At 38.7% G+C, this 17,818-nt stretch overlaps 5 protein-coding genes across 5 annotated transcripts; 4 read left to right on the top strand and 1 right to left on the bottom strand.

The window, feature by feature from the left end:
- Nucleotides 1-1,692: 1,692 nt before the first annotated feature.
- On the bottom strand, nt 1,693-2,609 carry AK88_02998 (uncharacterized protein; the record flags this gene model as incomplete). Its single annotated transcript, XM_012480621.1, has 2 exons — nt 1,693-2,214; nt 2,385-2,609. The coding sequence occupies 2 exons, from the start codon at nt 2,607-2,609 to the stop codon at nt 1,693-1,695; spliced, it is 747 nt and encodes a 248-aa protein (XP_012336044.1).
- A 3,163-nt stretch (nt 2,610-5,772) lies between these two features.
- On the top strand, nt 5,773-6,799 carry AK88_02999 (uncharacterized protein; the record flags this gene model as incomplete). The annotated part of the gene is made up of 2 exons (XM_012480622.1): nt 5,773-5,862; nt 6,023-6,799. 2 exons carry the CDS (start codon nt 5,773-5,775, stop codon nt 6,797-6,799), a joined length of 867 nt encoding a protein of 288 aa, XP_012336045.1.
- A 2,273-nt stretch (nt 6,800-9,072) lies between these two features.
- On the top strand, nt 9,073-10,169 carry AK88_03000 (uncharacterized protein; the record flags this gene model as incomplete). The annotated part of the gene is made up of 2 exons (XM_012480623.1): nt 9,073-9,162; nt 9,324-10,169. The coding sequence occupies 2 exons, from the start codon at nt 9,073-9,075 to the stop codon at nt 10,167-10,169; spliced, it is 936 nt and encodes a 311-aa protein (XP_012336046.1).
- A 1,652-nt stretch (nt 10,170-11,821) lies between these two features.
- Nucleotides 11,822-14,608, top strand: AK88_03001 (uncharacterized protein; the record flags this gene model as incomplete). Its single annotated transcript, XM_012480624.1, has 1 exon — nt 11,822-14,608. The coding sequence occupies one exon, from the start codon at nt 11,822-11,824 to the stop codon at nt 14,606-14,608; it is 2,787 nt and encodes a 928-aa protein (XP_012336047.1).
- A 1,435-nt stretch (nt 14,609-16,043) lies between these two features.
- On the top strand, nt 16,044-17,276 carry AK88_03002 (uncharacterized protein; the record flags this gene model as incomplete). Its single annotated transcript, XM_012480625.1, has 2 exons — nt 16,044-16,359; nt 16,798-17,276. The coding sequence occupies 2 exons, from the start codon at nt 16,044-16,046 to the stop codon at nt 17,274-17,276; spliced, it is 795 nt and encodes a 264-aa protein (XP_012336048.1).
- Nucleotides 17,277-17,818: the final 542 nt, after the last annotated feature.

Below are 17,818 nucleotides of genomic sequence, written 5' to 3' on the forward strand. Positions count from 1 at the left end.
TAATTTTTACTCCCCCCCCACATTTCCCTACATGCTTAAATGGATATCACACTACTTTACCAAAAAAAGAAAAAATAAAATAAAGTAAATGTTCTGATAACTTCCCCTGCAAGAGGTGGGAAGCACACACACACATATGTCTCCACGTACATGTGCGTTTACCTTATGCACCAGCTCATTCGTACACTTCCCTACACGCAAATTTCTAATGCCCCTCTCGGGGAAGGCAACTCTTCCTTTTAAGCAACACATATGTATGTTCCCTTTCGCTTCCCTCGTGTGGCAATACTACTACTACTACCTACACTGAAGCTAATTTTGTGCTCCTGCCCAAAGACAAATCTCCGCAACTGTATGATGCACTTTTACATTTTCCCTTCTTATGTGCGTGCATGCATGCATCGGTAGGGCTAGCCAAAGTTAGGCAACAAAAAGGGGACTCCACTAGGAATTGCCATTTTTTTTTTTTTTTTTTTTGCTGCTAATATAGCGGCTTCCTTTCGAACAACCTCCGTAGTTTACCCCACATAACACCTTGTACCTGTTCCGCATTCTTTCTATATAAAATTTCGTGAATGTATTTTTTTATTTTTCATTTCGATTAAGCGCAATATTTCCTCAACAAGTGAATTGCACACCCCTGGGTGAATTGACAAAGCGGGGCATCATCGTGGTAAAAGAAAAAGCATTGAATCGTACCAAAAAGGCAAAAAAATAAATAATTGAATAAAATTCTATTCATAGTAGTAACCATGAATGAACCCCACTGGGCTGTACATGGTAAGCATTAGGGGGAAAGTCCCCATAGCAAGCTACAACCACATAAGGGTACCAGCCTTCTTATTGTGCGATCGACGCGTAAACAAACAAAGTACACCCACTAAGTGAATTTATTTACAATGAGCTTCTAACATTGGAGGAGAAGTAGTGTGAGTTCTTTTTTCTTTTTTTTTTTATACCATTAAAAACTATTTCCCTTGTTGGTATAAAGAAAAATGGGACGCGCAACGCCCACATAAGTGAGGACACACACACACACGTGTGCATGCCTCCCCGCCAGTGTGCGCGCTCGTTATCATCAACGAGAAGAAGGGGAGACATGGCAATCATTAAGGTACAAAAAAAAAAAAAAAAAAAAAAAACAGGAAAAAAGGAAATCAAATCAAACTGGCGGCTTCAGAAAAACACATACATATGTAGATATATATGTGAGCGGAAAACGTAAGGAGGAATATATGTGCATGTCCCCTCTCAATCCTGCACGTCGCGCGTCGGCATGCTTAACAGCTCAATCTACTACAAAATGCAGGAACGGTCTGGTGAAAAGTGAATTTTGCATACTCACCGGGGAATATTCACTCTGGGGATTTACCCACCCCTATATCTTTTTTCATTTTACATTTGTAAGCATATATAAATAAATGCACATAAATACATATAAATATATATAAATACATATAAATGCATATAAATATATATAAATGCATATAAATATATATAAATATATATAAATATATATAAATGCATATAAATATATATATAAATATATATAAATATAAATATTCGCGTGTACTCGTTTCTGAAACATAACGCGGGAGACAACCCCTGAAGAGATAAACACAGTGATCCCTCTACTTAACACGTGGGCCAATTCCACCCGCCCCTGTACACGCAAGCAACCCTAGAGGGGCTTCATGTTGACATATCGCCACGTACTTTAAGCACTTTATACATCAAGTACAACGTAGACACGAGCGGCAAAAAGGCTACACCCAAACTAACCACAGCGGTAAAGGCTTGGGCCTTAAGATGGTAAGCAGCTAAGGCCACAAAGGCACCCAACACAGGAGTAGAAAAAATCTTGCAAAAGGAAAAGAATTTCTTCAATTTTTTGAAAAAATTTAAACCAGATTTAATAGGCTCATCCTTCTCATTATCGATATATTTTAACGTGGTTACAATTTCTTTTTCCAACATTAAGTCTATTTTTTTTATAAACGCCATTATTTTTGATGCGATGGTTCGTGTCAATCGTTCGAAAACATTTTCTATCTTATCCAATGTGTTTTGCTGCACCTTGTCATATGTTGTGTTTATATTTTTTAAACATTCGGCTAGAATTCTGTTGCCTCCTTGTTCGCGGGGGTACCAGCTCCTTGATGCTGTGCTTCCGGGGGTGCCATGGGTATGTACTTGGGTTTCGTGCGCACTCATCTGGATGAAGGGACACATGGAGGAGGAAGAAAAAAAAAAACGTTCATTTGTAAATACGCTTAAACAAAAGGAAAAGCATACATGTGTGTGTACATCATTCTATGCAATATCCCAATGGCACACACTTGTTTTTTTTTTTTTTTTTTTTTTTCCCCTCTTCTTAAACTTACACTGGGCGAATGGAACTGCAACAGCATGATGAAACTCACAAAAAAGAAAGCCTTCAAAAAAAATAGGGGAATGCTAAATTTATCACACTTATAAACCCTTTTTGAAGCATCCACTTTGGCTGACTTACAAAAGTCAGCTCCCCTTTCATCAAAACATTTGTAGCCCTCATAATAAGACGCAGCTGCGGAACCATTAGAATCCCTTTTAGATTTTGTCTCCATCATTTGTTCAAACTTGTAAATAAAAAAAAAGGTGGAATCATAAAACTTAAAAAAAAAAAAAAGGTGGAATCATAAAACTTAAAAAAAAAAAAAAGGTGGAATCATAAATCTTAAAAAAAAAAAAAAAAACTAGAATCATATAACTGGCCAAATAAAAAGGGATACACTATACGTGTACTAAAAATAACGTTATATATACATTAAAACTAAAAAACGGAAAACATGAAGATTCTTAATAAAATATACTTAATAATTCATTGAGTTATGTTTTTTCACAAATCTTTCTACATCAGCACAACAAATAAGAGAGAAAAAAAAACAAAAGGGAATAGTGGAACATGTTAATATATATAATGCTATTCCTTAGTAGGCCTTAAAAAAAAAAACAAAAAAAAGCCTGTACCGCTTTCCAACATTCTAAAAAAACTAATAAAACAAAACATGCGATGATATATCTACTGGAGCTTGCTTCTACTTCTCTGTTTTTCTTACATCTTCCCCTTCTGTTTTATTCTTTAACTTTTGAGACTGCTTTTTAAAGTATACGTAAATTTTGCCAGTAATATTTTTTATTTAGCATAAGAACTTATCTTAGTTAACCTCACTAAAAATACTAAGCACCAGTGTGGTATTGTATTCATTCACACGTGGCTTACCTTTGTTTTTTTTTTTTTTTTTTTTTTTTTTTTTTTTTTTTTTTTTTTTTTTTGTTTTTATTTTATGGTAATATAGCCGCGGTAAGTTAGTGCGCCAGCAGCAGTGGGTACAATGAGGCGTGGCCGTAATTGTCGCAGTAGTGGTAATATAGAAAAAAAAAATAATAATAGTGGGGGGGATATAAAAATCATGCTAAAAAAATGAGATGATTTAAAAATAAAGAAAAAATAAACCCTCAAACCTTTTTACGAAAATTTAGTTTTTTTTAAAAAAAATTATTTTACTGCATGAAACAAAAAAAGGGCAGAATATATTTTTTTTTTTTTGCTTCCTTTATACCTAACTAATATACAAGTTTTAACAATTTGCACAAAAAGAGAAAACGCATTATACAGGTAGTTATATTCTTTGCATTTCCTTTTCTATACCCTTGTGTCGCGTCTACGAAGCAAAAAAATGAGTTGTAAAAAAATTATGGTCACAAAAAAGTGTGGAAGGAAATAGTTCTAAGGGCAAAAAAAGAAATGTAAAGATTGTGATCAGCGAAACGCTCACGTAGCAGTTAAAATAACAAATTATGAAAAAAAGCAGTACACAACGCGCATTACGCGTTTGCCAGTGTTCCCCATCCGTGTATGCATACTTGTATAAAAAAAAAAAAAAAAAAAAAAAAGTTTCCCGCTGTTGTTTCAACATTTCACCCACCGCTCATTCTAAATGGGAGAAAAAGCCAAATGTTCTAAATTAGGGATTTGTTCTGCACACGTTTCCCTCACCCCTTTAAATATTATCATCTCCTGTCTGATTCCCCCTCCCAAGAAAGAAACCAACATAAATATCCTCCACTTTTGTGTAGTGCAAAATGAACTTAACGTGTGGTAGATTACAAAGAAAGAACACGCACACCTCCACATGCTGCCACGAATAATTTTCTTTACTGTGTATACTTCTGTAACGCACACTTGTACATTTAATGTCCCCGCACCCTGAACATACCCACGGATAGTCCGTTTCAAACCTGCTACAGTTCCTACTTTTACCCTATCCTGTGTTATACTCCACATGGGCATATTATTTATCGCATTTTTGCGAAACCAAAGGAAAACCAAATATAATCGTAAAAAGAAAAAATAACCTCTCATCATATAAGTACTATTATAAAAATGTGCGTGACATGTTATACGAAGCTACAATGAATAGCTTTTTATAAAAAAAAAAAATACAAATTATTTACAAAAAGATGGAGGATCAACCATGTGCACGAGATTCTTTCATACTCCTTGTCCCATGATGTAAAACGCCCATGTTTTAAACGTAAATCTTGTTAGGTGTGACTTCCCATGTGTGTGCCGAAATTCAATTTAAATGTCTTTTTTTTTTTCTTTTTTGGAACTATTTTATCAAGGGTAGAAGTACATATATTGTAGGTCCATGGGGGATGAGTTCTTCTTCCCGTTTGGTGCTTCACTTCCCTTAGCACATCCACATAAACGTAATAGTCTACGCCCTGCTCCATGTTATTTAAAAATTACAGCCATACTTATATACCCAGGCAACAATACAGTAGAACAGTTATGTAAACAAAAATGAACAAATAAATATATTATACATTTATGGTAACTATTTTTACCTTATCCTACTGTACGCGTAACAACCCCATGTAGGGTGTACCCATAGCTGCATTTATACAAATAGCAAAAAAAAAAAAAAAAAATGACTACCTTCGAATTCGCTGTTGACGTCGTTCCCCTGCGACTGTAGGGTTGTGTGTGACAGAGAAAACATGGGTTATCTCAATAATATCATCTTACCAAATATTATGACGTTATGATGCTAGGATGCAACGGCGGGGTAGTTGGGCAACGGTTTCGTGACAAGGCGCATTTTTGTTCTGTCCCCAGGGGTACCCCATTCATCATAAATAGTAACACTGTATTTGCGAAAACAGAAATATAAAATGAGGAAACAATATTTACCATTTCCCCTATTGCTGTTATTTGCACGCCCACGTTTTTCTGTATTGTTGTGTTTATTTTATTTTATTATTTTTTTTTTTTTTTTGCAACCCTAAGGCACCAAATTAAGCGCCCTTAAACGGAGTTTTGCCGCGTGAGAGAAGGGCGCACGACTTAAATTTAGGGGTTTCGTGCAACAAAAAAACAAAACGCACTTTATATTTAGAACAAGGCTTAAATTTATATATGGTGCTGTCGACGTACATGTACAGGGATCTGCATTATTATTTGCCATTTCGCGAAATACACTTTTTTTGTTCTTTTCTTTTTTGTTGCAAATTGGTAATTTCATATGGCATGTTTTTAAAGAGCGTAAATTTTTAGGTTAAAAAAAAAAAAAAAAACAGCACAGCACAGCGCAACTATCGCTGGTGTTCACTTCCTCCAGGCTCAAAACTCCACTCCGGATCCGTCGCAGGAATGTATTCCGCTCTCATTAAATTGCTCTACCGACACTCCCCAACCAACAAGCGAGCGGTAACCTTAACCAAAAAATGAATCACAAGAACGCTAGGCTAGATAACGTGGTGCGCCCCAGGACCTTCACAGGATCGCTCCTATATTTGTCTCTACTGCTCCTCCTGGTATGACGATGAAGTAGCAAAAGCAGATTGCTCACATTCCCCCTTTTACGTGCGTGTACTGTCGGGTGGGGCCTCCACAAATTGACACATCTCCAAACATTATGTAACCATGTACACATGCATACACTCACAAATATATATTCCATTGTTCTTCCTGTAGGTTCACCCCTTCATCGTAGCACCTGCAAATCTGCTCCCAGCCGTGGAACCAAAACGTCATTATGAGGTCAGAATTATAGCTGAAACGAGCTCGTCAAATGATGCAACACAAATGGGAGATGTAAAACCACCATGTGGGGGGGGAAGTATAAAACATGGGGACAGCATGCAGGGCAGCAGTAAACACTTCGAACAAATGGAAGCAACAAACACACACCACCAGGTACATCCAAAGGGCCCAAAAAAAGACGTGCATGAAATCCCAAGAACTCCATTAGGGAACTACAACACGAGCAGTACAAACGTAAAGAGCCAAATGAAAACAAAAAATGAAAAAATAAATCAGTCACAAAAAAATAATCACCCCAACCATGAAAAACATATGCCTGAGCAAAGTATAAAACTAACAGAACGAGAACTCCATATTATGTTAAAAAATTTAACAGGAGTTGTCTCTAGGAAACACATGTTCATCCTCTGGTTTAACTTCCATAATCTCTACGTGCGAAAATATAATGACATGATAGATGAGATGCGCATGTATGCAGAATCTTTTGCATCCCGCCATAACATGTCGAAAGAAAATGTGCAAGCAATTTGGTCCAGAATCCATGGAAGGCTCATTTCTGAACTTAGGCAAAAAGATGTAAGTTGCATAAACGCCTTTTTCGATTTGCTCGACAAAGGAGAATGCACAGCTGATGTGTTCATAGCTTTCCTGGAAGAAACAAAGAAAGTGTGGACCGATACTATCGACAAGATGAGCTTTAAGTGGTAAAACCTTATGCGCATTGTGGTCAGGAATTACTCCAACACGTCTTCGACGGGGCAAGCGACACAAATGTATGCAAGAACCAGCAGCACTACCATTCTTCTACTAGTTCTCGTAAAGGATGCAGCGGGGGGGGATTAATCCGAGCGACAAAATGGAACATTACCCACGCTCACACACTTCCCCATGTGGTCCTATCCCCCCCCCTTCTGTCACCCCATTCTCCTAACTCGCATTGCGAACCGTGCGAACATGATTTGTCTTAGTCCAATACTGTCCCGTTGTTATCGTTGCGGCCATGGGTTTAACCTGCTCATGCGTGCATATAAATGCACAACAGTTGCATGCACACTGGGAAGTGATTCCCGCCACCCCCTGTAAGTTTGTTTTCCAATTTGTTACTCACGGAATGGTGTAAAAATGGATTTAAAAAAAGTGGCCACTCCGCACAACATGGGGTCGCAGCAGCTACATACCCTACTATGTTTCCCATACTTCACTGCTTACGCATTTGTTTACGTTTTTTTTTTTTTTTTTTTTTCGTGGAGAATGAGTTTGTTTTATATTACCCTGAACTTTCGTTTATACTTCTGCTCAACACTGAGAAGAGAAGGATAAGTTAGATGTCCTTCCCTTACCACTATACGTTTCACTAACCGTAATCCTTCAAGCAGACACAACGGTGTAGTGTTTTTTGTAAACGCCTACACAATATTGTGCGAATAAGGACGAGCGGGTACCTGATCGGCAACACTGCCACAGAGTTGCAGTCAGACAAAGTGCCCGAGGCACCTCTTAGAACTTAAGCCCCCCCAAAATTTTATCCGTTCACTTGCATAATCGTCACATGTCCTAGCTCAAGTATCATTTGCTTTTTACCCATAGCAGCGAAATCATATACGTAAAAAAAAAATCGGCACGGATCTCACTGTAGCTAGTTCATTGGATGCATGTCAACCGATAAGAGGACAAAAAAAAAAAAAAAAAAAAGTCTACTCCTGTAGGACAAAACAACTGTACTTTCTGCGTTTGCCCCCTTTTTTTTTAAAACCCCCCGAATTTGCAAAAAAGGAATTATTCACCAATTGAGCACACGCTTCTAAAATTGCACTCGCGGATGCATCATTTTTGTGATGCACCCAACGTTGAAGAAAAAGTAAAGTAGAAATAAATATCTCCCCCATATGTGAAGATTTCTTTTTTTCTTTGAACTTGCCACCCCAAATGGTTGGTCACCCCTGCGCGCAAACATTGCAAAGAAAAAAAAAAAAAAAAGAAAAATCATGCAAAGAGAAAAATGCTAAAATAAGTGCCGGTCAGTTTTATCTAAACTATACACTTCTAACCAAATGCGCGCCAAAAAGGGTTTAAGAAAAAATTTTTTTTTATATACATTTAGGCCATGATTTTATGTACCACAACTACGTATAGAAAAGAAAGATATAAATGGCACCATGCAAAAAGGGGGTTGCTTTTTTTGCCGAATGAAGAGGCCACTAACCTCCTCTTTCTTACATACAAAGGCTATTTTTTTTTTTTTTTGTCTTTTCTCAAAATTGATGAAAATAGCAGATTATATACCCCAGCCCCGTGGACAGATTTATTCTGGGTTGCTGCTCTCATTCGGCCGACATGTCCTAGCCGTCCTGCCCCATATTGGGCAGCATGCACCACGTGGTACCTAAATATAAAGAATTTTTCTTTAAAAAAAAAAAATGTTCACTCAAGGTTGACGCTAAATTACCACATATTACTACCCCTGGCACCATGGACATTGAACTTTTTCACTGTCCATGCAACAGCATGACGTTGAATACGCGTACAAAGTTGGCCGCCTTACATATATATAAAGGAATGTATTTCTTGTCTGTCCCCCTCTCAAGGGGTTTTTAAAAAATTAAAAAAAAGCGAACAATATGGTCCCTTAAAATAATGAATGGTTAACATAGAATATGCTTTTTTTTTTTTTTTTTTTTTTTTTACTCCCCTCTGGTGTTGTCAAATACCGCCGTAGGCACCTTTCAATTTTTGTCAACATTACTAAACAAGATGTCGTGACCTAGACCTCAAACCTTGGAAGAAATTTTTTCGTTACATACATTCTTTCGTTCGTAAGGGTTCCGAGAGCTACACCGCCCAACTGAACAGCCTTTATAACAATCACCTTGCCGCTTATATATCTGCATGATAAAAAAAAAAAAAAAGGAGCAACTCCACCCATAACATTAACACAAATTCACAATAGCGTAAACCTTTTATATAAATCAATTTGCTTCACCATGGGAAAAACAAGCACGAAATTCTTTGCAAATGGACTGTCTACCCCTCAAAAGGTTTCCATCTGTCATGTCATTATCATTCTCCTACTGGTAAGTTCAGCGCCTAGGTGTAGATGTAACATCTGAGTGTGGACGCATATGTGCACCAATGCGGACACAGCAGGATCCATTATTCCTTTTAACTTCCCCATGCACAACAATAGCATTTTTTGCAAACAGAGACCTGTACTTTTTCCTGCCCACTCTCGCAGCACCTATTCGAGATTATTCATCCCCATGCAAATGCAAATTCCTACTGCCAAATGAGTCGCTCGAATGGAGGGAGAATCTTGGCCAAGTCGATACTTGCACAACTGGAAGAAGTGGGAGATATGAGAGATGTGGGAAGAGAAGCAAAAATGGACCCCACTGAATATTCCACACACGCACCTGCTCAAGCGCATCAGATGGCGTGGGAGATGAAGCACATGACTCCTTCGCAGCATATGGACAGCACGAACAGCCATATTCCCACCAAACACAAAACAATAAACCAGGGGCACATGCACATCTCCACCTCGGACGAGGCCTTTTTACATTTGAGACGAAAAATTAACAGCTATATAAACAAACACAATTCACAGCAAACGAACTACAATAAGGGAAACATCAAAACAGACGAAAACATTAAAAAAAACGTAAAGCTGTTCGAACGAAAACTAAAAAAACAAATGAACACCCTAAACTTCTATGTAAGCAAAAAGGACATGTACATATTATGGGGAAATGCTTACGACAGGAGGAGACATATTTACATACACATGATAAACAAATTGTGGGATAAATGCGTTCAAATAACCGAGAAGAATCAAATCCCCAAAAATTTTTTATTTAAAATTTGGTGGAAGGCTTACTCCGATTTGGTGCAGGAGCTGCAAAATTATGACTCCCTAAATTTGAATAGTTTTTACCAACTATATTACAAAGACCGCTGCCCCAGATATACCTACGTGGAATTCATCATGGAAAATAAAAAATCCTGGAAGACATTCACAAAAAGCATGAAAAACAAGTGGACAAACAATTTGCTACACGAGTTATACGGCTACTACAAGTAGTTCCACAGAAAAGGCCCCCATTCGTGCTCTACACCCAAGTGGAAATCTTCACTCTTCGGTAATGCGAGCAGCGAATGTGGTCGTGGTAAAGAGTAAAAAGCAGATAACTGACCCCAAAAAGAAAAATAATTTCTTTTTTCCCCAAAATGGAAAGCTGTAGGCAAATGTAAATTTATTTTTTCTAACTTCATCTTTTTTTTTTTAAATTGCAATGCGTATAATGTCACGATGTGTGATTAACCTCCCCCCCTTTGTCTGTGCCCCCCGAAAATACATGCCTTATCAGTAGTAGACATGGGGGAAAAAAAAAAGAAAACAAAAAAAAATTTTCCCTGTATAAATAAAAAAAGATAAATCCAAGTAAATTAACCTTTATCATTTTTTTTTTCTTTTTTTTTTTTGTTATCTTTTGCAAAGAGAGAAATACTTACAAATCAAATCACCTCTCTAAAATGTGAGCAGCTCAATCTGCTGCTTCAAAAATGCTGTATGAATTATCCCCATACAGAGAAAAACCTTCAGTGGAACAAAAAAAAAGCTCTCTCAATTATTTATATTTTTTTTTTTTTAATGAACATATAAACAATCGATGGGTTAAGTAAAGCCTTCCCCAATTTGTATTTCATGCACAGTTTTTGGGAAGCACATTTTCCCTCGTAAGTGGAGACACACTCTTTTTAAATAATTTGCATTCCCTGGAGAAAATGACGCAACGAGAAAAAAAAAAAAAAAAAAAAAAAAAAAAAGGCGAAACGTAAGCAAACAATCACCAGCGAGACGAAACAATTTAGCAAGGAACCATCCCATAGAGGGCACAGAATTTTGAAGTGCAAAACTTTTGTGCAAGCGGCAATGCCCGAAACGATAAGTTCCACTTAAAGGGTTGGAAAAAAATTTGCTTCAGCTAACTCGAATGAGTCACTTCAGTGTTGCTGCGTTGGGTTTATATTCTCCATTTATATGTATATGCATTTTATTTTTTGGGGTCACAACTACAATAACACCCAAGGCCCTCACCCCGCTAGCTTAACACACAAGTGAAGGTTACAAACATGAGCATGCTCGAGCGCTATGAATGTGCATACTTCTGGTGAATGGAGTGCACGATAGAGAGCATACACCCATACTCGTATGCTGACCTTCACTTTGAGACGTCAACCTAGGGGTGAGCAATTTTTTCTCCTTTCCTTTGCGAGAGGCTTCATTGGTGTGTCCTTGCTGTGTGCCTGCTTCGTGTGTCGCTTCTCTCGTATGCTTCTTTATAACTATTTTTTGCGACCATTTTGCCGCCACCAATTTTTCGCCACCACTTTGCGTTGCTGCTTGGCTCACCCTCTCACCTTAACCACTCTGGCTTTCCAATTTCGTGGCGCCACTTTGCCTTCTTTCCGAACGGAGGAGATTTACACACGCAAATGCGAATGTGCCCCTTTTTTTTTCCCCCCCCCACACCCCTTTGAAAATTTTCATCCTGATAAAAAAAAACGATAAGGGGAAACTCCCTTATGAGTTTTTTTCTTTTTTCTCCATTTTTGCGTGAATTTTTTTTTTTTTTTTTTTTGCCGAGCGTTGTTGATACCTCTCCTCCTCAAGCAGCTCAAACACACACACACAACGTGTTCTCTTTACACTCCTCATAACAGCACAACAAAATGGGCTCCAAAGGAAACAACCTCTTCGATGACGATAGCAGTAGCGATGGAGGAAGGAAAAGAAAGAGGCTGAAAAAAGTGTCAAGCAGTTTGTTTGATAAAGATAACGATAATGATTTGTTTAACACAGAAGACACTAACACATCTCAACCCAGACGTGTTGTAGAAATTAAGGACGACGAGGATGAAGACCAGCAGGATTCCTACTACAACACAGGAAATACTTCCAACAGATCACTCCAAAATAAGTCGCCAAACAAACCCGCGTTCTATGACATAACGTCCTACTTCAAACGAAGTTCGAAAAAAATGGAAGATCAAACAGAGGCAGGCGAAGCGGGAAACAAACACCATGTAAAGGGCAATGCACGAGAAAACACAAATCTCTTCGACCTGGAAAGTAAAAAATTTAAAAATGATGATCCTCATAGTAGCACCGGGCTGAAGAGGCAAAGGGAAGATGACCTAACCAATATGTTAGACCAACACAAGTATAAAAAAAAACACACCTCTCCAGGAAAGGGACAAAATTTAGAAGAACTGGACTTTAACAATAGCACCGGAAGTATGACAAAAACGAAAAAACTCATCTCCATGTCTACCACAGGTGGAAATAATAACAAGGATGATGCAGCCAACAATTTCGGCTACCTCCCTTTTCATAACCTCAAATTTGTGTTAACAGGAGTTTTTAAAAATTTCTCACGAGACGAGTTACAATCTAAAATAAAAGAACATGGGGGAAGCGTTATGTCCGCTGTGTCGTCAAAAACGCATTATCTCATTCATGGTGAGTACCTGGAAGACGGCCGAATGTACAACGAGGGAAAGAAATACCAGAAAGCGTCAGAGCTGCAAAAAATGAGCAAGTCCATTATTAAAATTTTGAATGAAGAAGAGCTGCTGAAAATGCTTCCCCAGGAGAAGGAACAAACACCCAAGGGGGGAAAGGCGGATCAAGGAACAGACCACCAACACGAATTCGAAAAGAGGCATCAGAGCGACCTCGCCAAGATTGGAAGTGAAAGTGGAAACAGCTCAAGTGCCAGCTATAATCGTGTCGCACACAGCGAGAAGGAAAACACATCCAACTCCACGACACCTGCAGACCAAAACAAAATTCTAAATCAACTGTGGGTGGAAAAGTACAGACCAAAAAATATAAACGAACTTGTAGGGAACAACCAAAATGTCCTCAAATTAAAAAATTGGTTAGCTAGCTGGGATGATGTATGCATAAAGGGACTCAAAAAACAAGTAACAAAAACATTTAGAGGGGTGTTTGAAAATGTAAATGCCAGGTGTGCCCTTTTGAGTGGCCCCGCAGGAATTGGAAAAACGTCCACTGCTAAAATTGTGGCAGAAAGCTCCGGATATAATGTCATCGAATTTAATGCGTCTGATGAAAGAAATAAAGCGGCCGTAGAAAAAATCAGCGAAATGGCCACCGGGGGATATTCCATTGCTTCTATCAAAAGCAAAAAATTAACAAAAACATGTATCATTATGGACGAGGTGGATGGTATGTCTAGCGGAGACAAGGGAGGTAGTGCAGCCATCTTAAAGTTAATTGAAAAAACAAAATGCCCAATTATCTGCATATGCAATGATAGGCAAAATACTAAAATGAGAACATTAGCCAACAAATGCTACGATTTAAAATTCATGACTCCAAACAAAATTAGCGTCGTCAAGAGACTACTAGAAATATGCAAGAAGGAAGATATTGTGATGGAACCAAACGCTTTAGAACTTCTATATGAAAGCACAAATGGAGATTTGAGACAAATGCTAAATGCCCTCCAGTTACTCTCAAAGACCTACAAGCGAATACAATTCCTCGATATAAAAAAGGAGTTAAACAACTCTAATAAAAACATACAATCCTTAGCCAACCCATTTGAAATAACACTCAAACTCTTAAACTTCCATGAATCATCAAAATTAAAAATACGAGAAATCATGGACCTCTTCTTTGTGGACTATGAATTGATCCCATTCTTTATAAGTGAAAATTACACCAATGTATTTAATGACAATGATAAATCTGTCCACTCGGTAAATAAATGGAGTGTCTACTCCCAAATATCGTATGATTTAACTTTGGCAGAAAAAATTAAATACAACATGAAAACTACCATGGACTTTTCTCTCCTTCCACACTTCTCCATCCTCTCCTGTGTATGTCCCGTCATGCGAATCAAAATGTTAAAATCATTCATGTCTGGCAGAATTAACTTCCCTTCTGCCTTTGGAAAAATATCTACCTTCAACAAAAATAAAAGGCTACTAAACGAAGTATGCTTTAACATGTCCTACAAGTTAAATGTGTGTCCTAAACATATGGTTACCTCAGGATTCTTAAATTATATTTATGCACAGATCATGTCCCCACTACAATGCAATAACATACCCAAGGCCATACAACTCATGGAAGAATATAACGTCACAAAAGAAATGATCACGGAACATATCCCATGCTTGAGATTACCCACACAGGAAAACTTGTATGACAAATTGGATTCAAAAGTTAAGGCATCCTTCACTCGACTATACAACGCTTCACACGTGATCAAAAATGATCCTAACATGATGCGCAAGGGACTCAAGTCCACTGAAAAAAAAACTGCCTTCAAAATGAATGAATATGAATCCGATGAAGACATGGACGAGCTCAGTGAATCCAAAGAGGACAAGGACGATGATATACTGGTCAAGAGTAAGGTCGATAAGAAATCTGCCGCCAAAGGAAAAGCCACACCTCGCTCCAATGCAAAGAAACGCTAATAATCGCTCATGAACAACACACGAAAAGGATTACATGCGGTGTGAAGCGACATTGCAATGGTGTGAAGTAGGCACATGTATCTACCCTTATCGGCGCCCGTCCGCGCCGCGCACACGAAACTTTATATAAGTAACATTATTATATAATGTATTTATAAGCGCATAACGTACCCGAGTCATTATTTCCCCTCCCTCCAATGTCTGTAAATACAACCTCCAACACACGTATAGCGCAGCTGCTCTAACGCTGTTATCTTGCTCCACAAAAATGGGGAGAAGAATGCCCAGTTGTTAAATGACAAGGCACACTTCTATTCCTTTTTTTTTTTTTTTTTTTTTTTTTTTGGCTACATGTGTGTTCTTATGTATGTTTTTTTTTTTTTTTTTTTTTTTTTTTTTTTTTTGGCACAACTTTTTAAAATGGATGGTGTTCAAACTTGGCATACGCGGCCTGTGTGCATTTAAGCACGTGTGTAGATAGGCATGCACTTCAACCTGCCTGTGCCCACCCCTGGCGCGGAACTCACGTGGCCATTCCCCCAAACTGAGGCGCCCATTTTTGTACATCGGTTAACGGACCCTGCGGCGAAAAAGAGGCAGCAGTTTGGTTGCCCGATCCGGGGAACGAAACGTAACACTTGAAAGAACCCCAACTGAGTAGAGCTAACATTTTGGTGTGGTGGAAATGCAAGAAAAAAAAATATCAGCAGACGTGTGCACGCGCTGTTCCTTGTCCGATGTGCTCTCCTGCGCGGTGCTGGAAAAAATGCCAAACGCGCACACTCGTGTTCAATTAAAAGGGGACATGTTCAAATAAAAGGAAGCGTTCACGAGGCCGCCACCCCCAACGTCGTAACTTAAAGGCGTGGTGTACCAAGCAAATGAAATAACAAGTGGGCGATTTTTTTGCCATTTTTTTACGTGTTGTTTAGGGTTTTTTTTTTTTTTTTTTGTTCAGCGAGGCCCCCCTGCGTAATTTCTCTTTCAGCTTTAACAGGAGAGGGGACGACTACTCGCACAATAGGGCACCATGATTGCACCTTTAGCAAAATTTTCCCCTTTGTAAGAGCAAGCAGCACAACGAAGATGCTTATTCGGGAGAAAGAACCCTCCACGTAACACATATACCAGTCTCTTGTCCCCCGCAAAAAAGCCAAACTCCACACTGCCACGTTTTCCCCGCTTCCCCCAAAAGAAAAAGAAGAAAAAAAAAAAATAGATGAATATTTCCTGCCGTTCCCACGTTTGGCTCGGCAGATTCTTCGCGTCCATTCTAATCCTACCACTTCTACCGCTTCTACTCCCTCTTCCACTTCTACCACTCGTACCACTTGTACCGCTTTTTGGTCATGTGAACAGCTTCGATGTAACCCCAACTCGCAGCAGTGCCACGGTACCAAAGGTACCCATCGTAAGACTGAACAAGATCATTTCCATGGAGAACAAAATTTCGAGGAGAAAATCAGACCAATTTATCAAAGATGGCAATGTAAAACTGAATAACAAAATCGTTAAAAACCCAGGAACACATATAGATGTAACAAAAGACAAAATAAAAATACTTGGAAAAAAGATTAACATGCGCCAAACACAAAAAATTATTAATAGAAATGACAGCAACATGTACAAGTGGTTTGTTCTTCATAAGCCAAAGGGACTCCTATGTACATCCAATGACGAGAAGGATCGGGCTTCCATATATTCCCTCTTCCCACAGGACATAATGGACAACTACAGACTAGTTTCCGTAGGTATGCTTTTTTTGCCCAAACCAAAGCGTTGACGTTTTTTTTTTCCCCCCCCCTTTTCCTGCTCCTGTGCCATTGTACGTGAGATTTGCCCCCACTTTGCATCTACACCCACTCCTTCCAACCAATGCGCACATGGGCTCATTACCACGTGGGGTACAAATCCGCATTACGGAGTATAAAAATATCCTCCTTGTGGTGCTACCTTGTGGGATGGTACAGATGGAATGATCTGCTCGGGGGAAGGAAAAAAACAAAAATTGGTAACCCTTACTGGGTTAATGATATTTTTGAGCAAAAATGATCCCTAATTTATTTACTCCATGTGGTGTATGTGTGTGTATGTGTGCGTGTGCGCCTTCCCCCTACCTGCCACCCTTCAACGAGTCGCGCCTAGCTTGTCCCCCATTTCGTCTCTTCGTTTCCCCCCTTTTCTCGCAGGACGACTAGATCGAAACACCTCCGGTGTACTCCTCCTCACAAATGAATACGCTTGGGTCAACAAACTCACGCACCCAAAGTACCAAAGAATAAGAACATACAGAGTGCACATCGAAGGACCGGTACAAATGAAAGTCCTCAAAGAGCTAGCCGCAGGTGTATATCTAGCAGACGATGATAAAGGAACAAAAAAAAAAATAATGCAAAAAAAAAAAACACAACCAGCATTTATTGAAATATTAAGGCAAGAAACCATAAAAGTAAAAGATCAAGTCAAAAAGGTAAGCGTATTAAATATTAGCGTACGAGAGGGACGGAACAGGCAAATTAGAAAAATGTTTGAACAAATAAACCAGCCGGTCATTAAAATAAAACGAACTGCCTTCGAAAATATAACCCTCAAGGATATATTTTTCCCCAAACAATATCGCGAACTGACCCATCGGGAGATCTCCGATTTGAAGACACGCCGCTTCTAGGAAGTGGACGAGGCAAAAAAAAAAAGAACAATCCTATAAATTTGCGCATATACGAGAAAAAAAAGAAAAAAAGCGTGCGCAACTTGGGCAATTACAAGATAGAAAAGGCAACGAAAGGACACCCGTACATGCAACGAAAACGTTGTAGAAGCCCATTCATTTTTTTTTTTGACCATTCCTGCACTTTACACACACTCAAGTCCAACACAAATTGGTAAAAAGCCCTCTACGGTGCTACACCATCATGTCACCAAACACCCCAGCCAATTTTAAAACGCCCCCAAACAACATCATCAGTAGCAACGTATGTAGCGGCAAGGGACAATCAAATTAAAACAAAATTTTTTCACAAGTGGGAGCCGGAGAAGATTCACGGCATATTGGGGAGGGTAGATAAACGTTATATGGAATCGGTTAACAAAATGAAAAAAAAAATAATTACAAAGGGAGAGTGGGACGTACACAACTGTTTTTAAAAGATCATGCGCAGGTCGGAAAAAAAGAACAAAAAAATGAAAGGAAAAAAAAAAAAAAAAAAAAAA

Source organism: Plasmodium fragile (genome assembly GCF_000956335.1).
Source record: "Plasmodium fragile strain nilgiri unplaced genomic scaffold supercont1.32, whole genome shotgun sequence".
Lineage (NCBI taxonomy): Eukaryota > Apicomplexa > Aconoidasida > Haemosporida > Plasmodiidae > Plasmodium > Plasmodium fragile.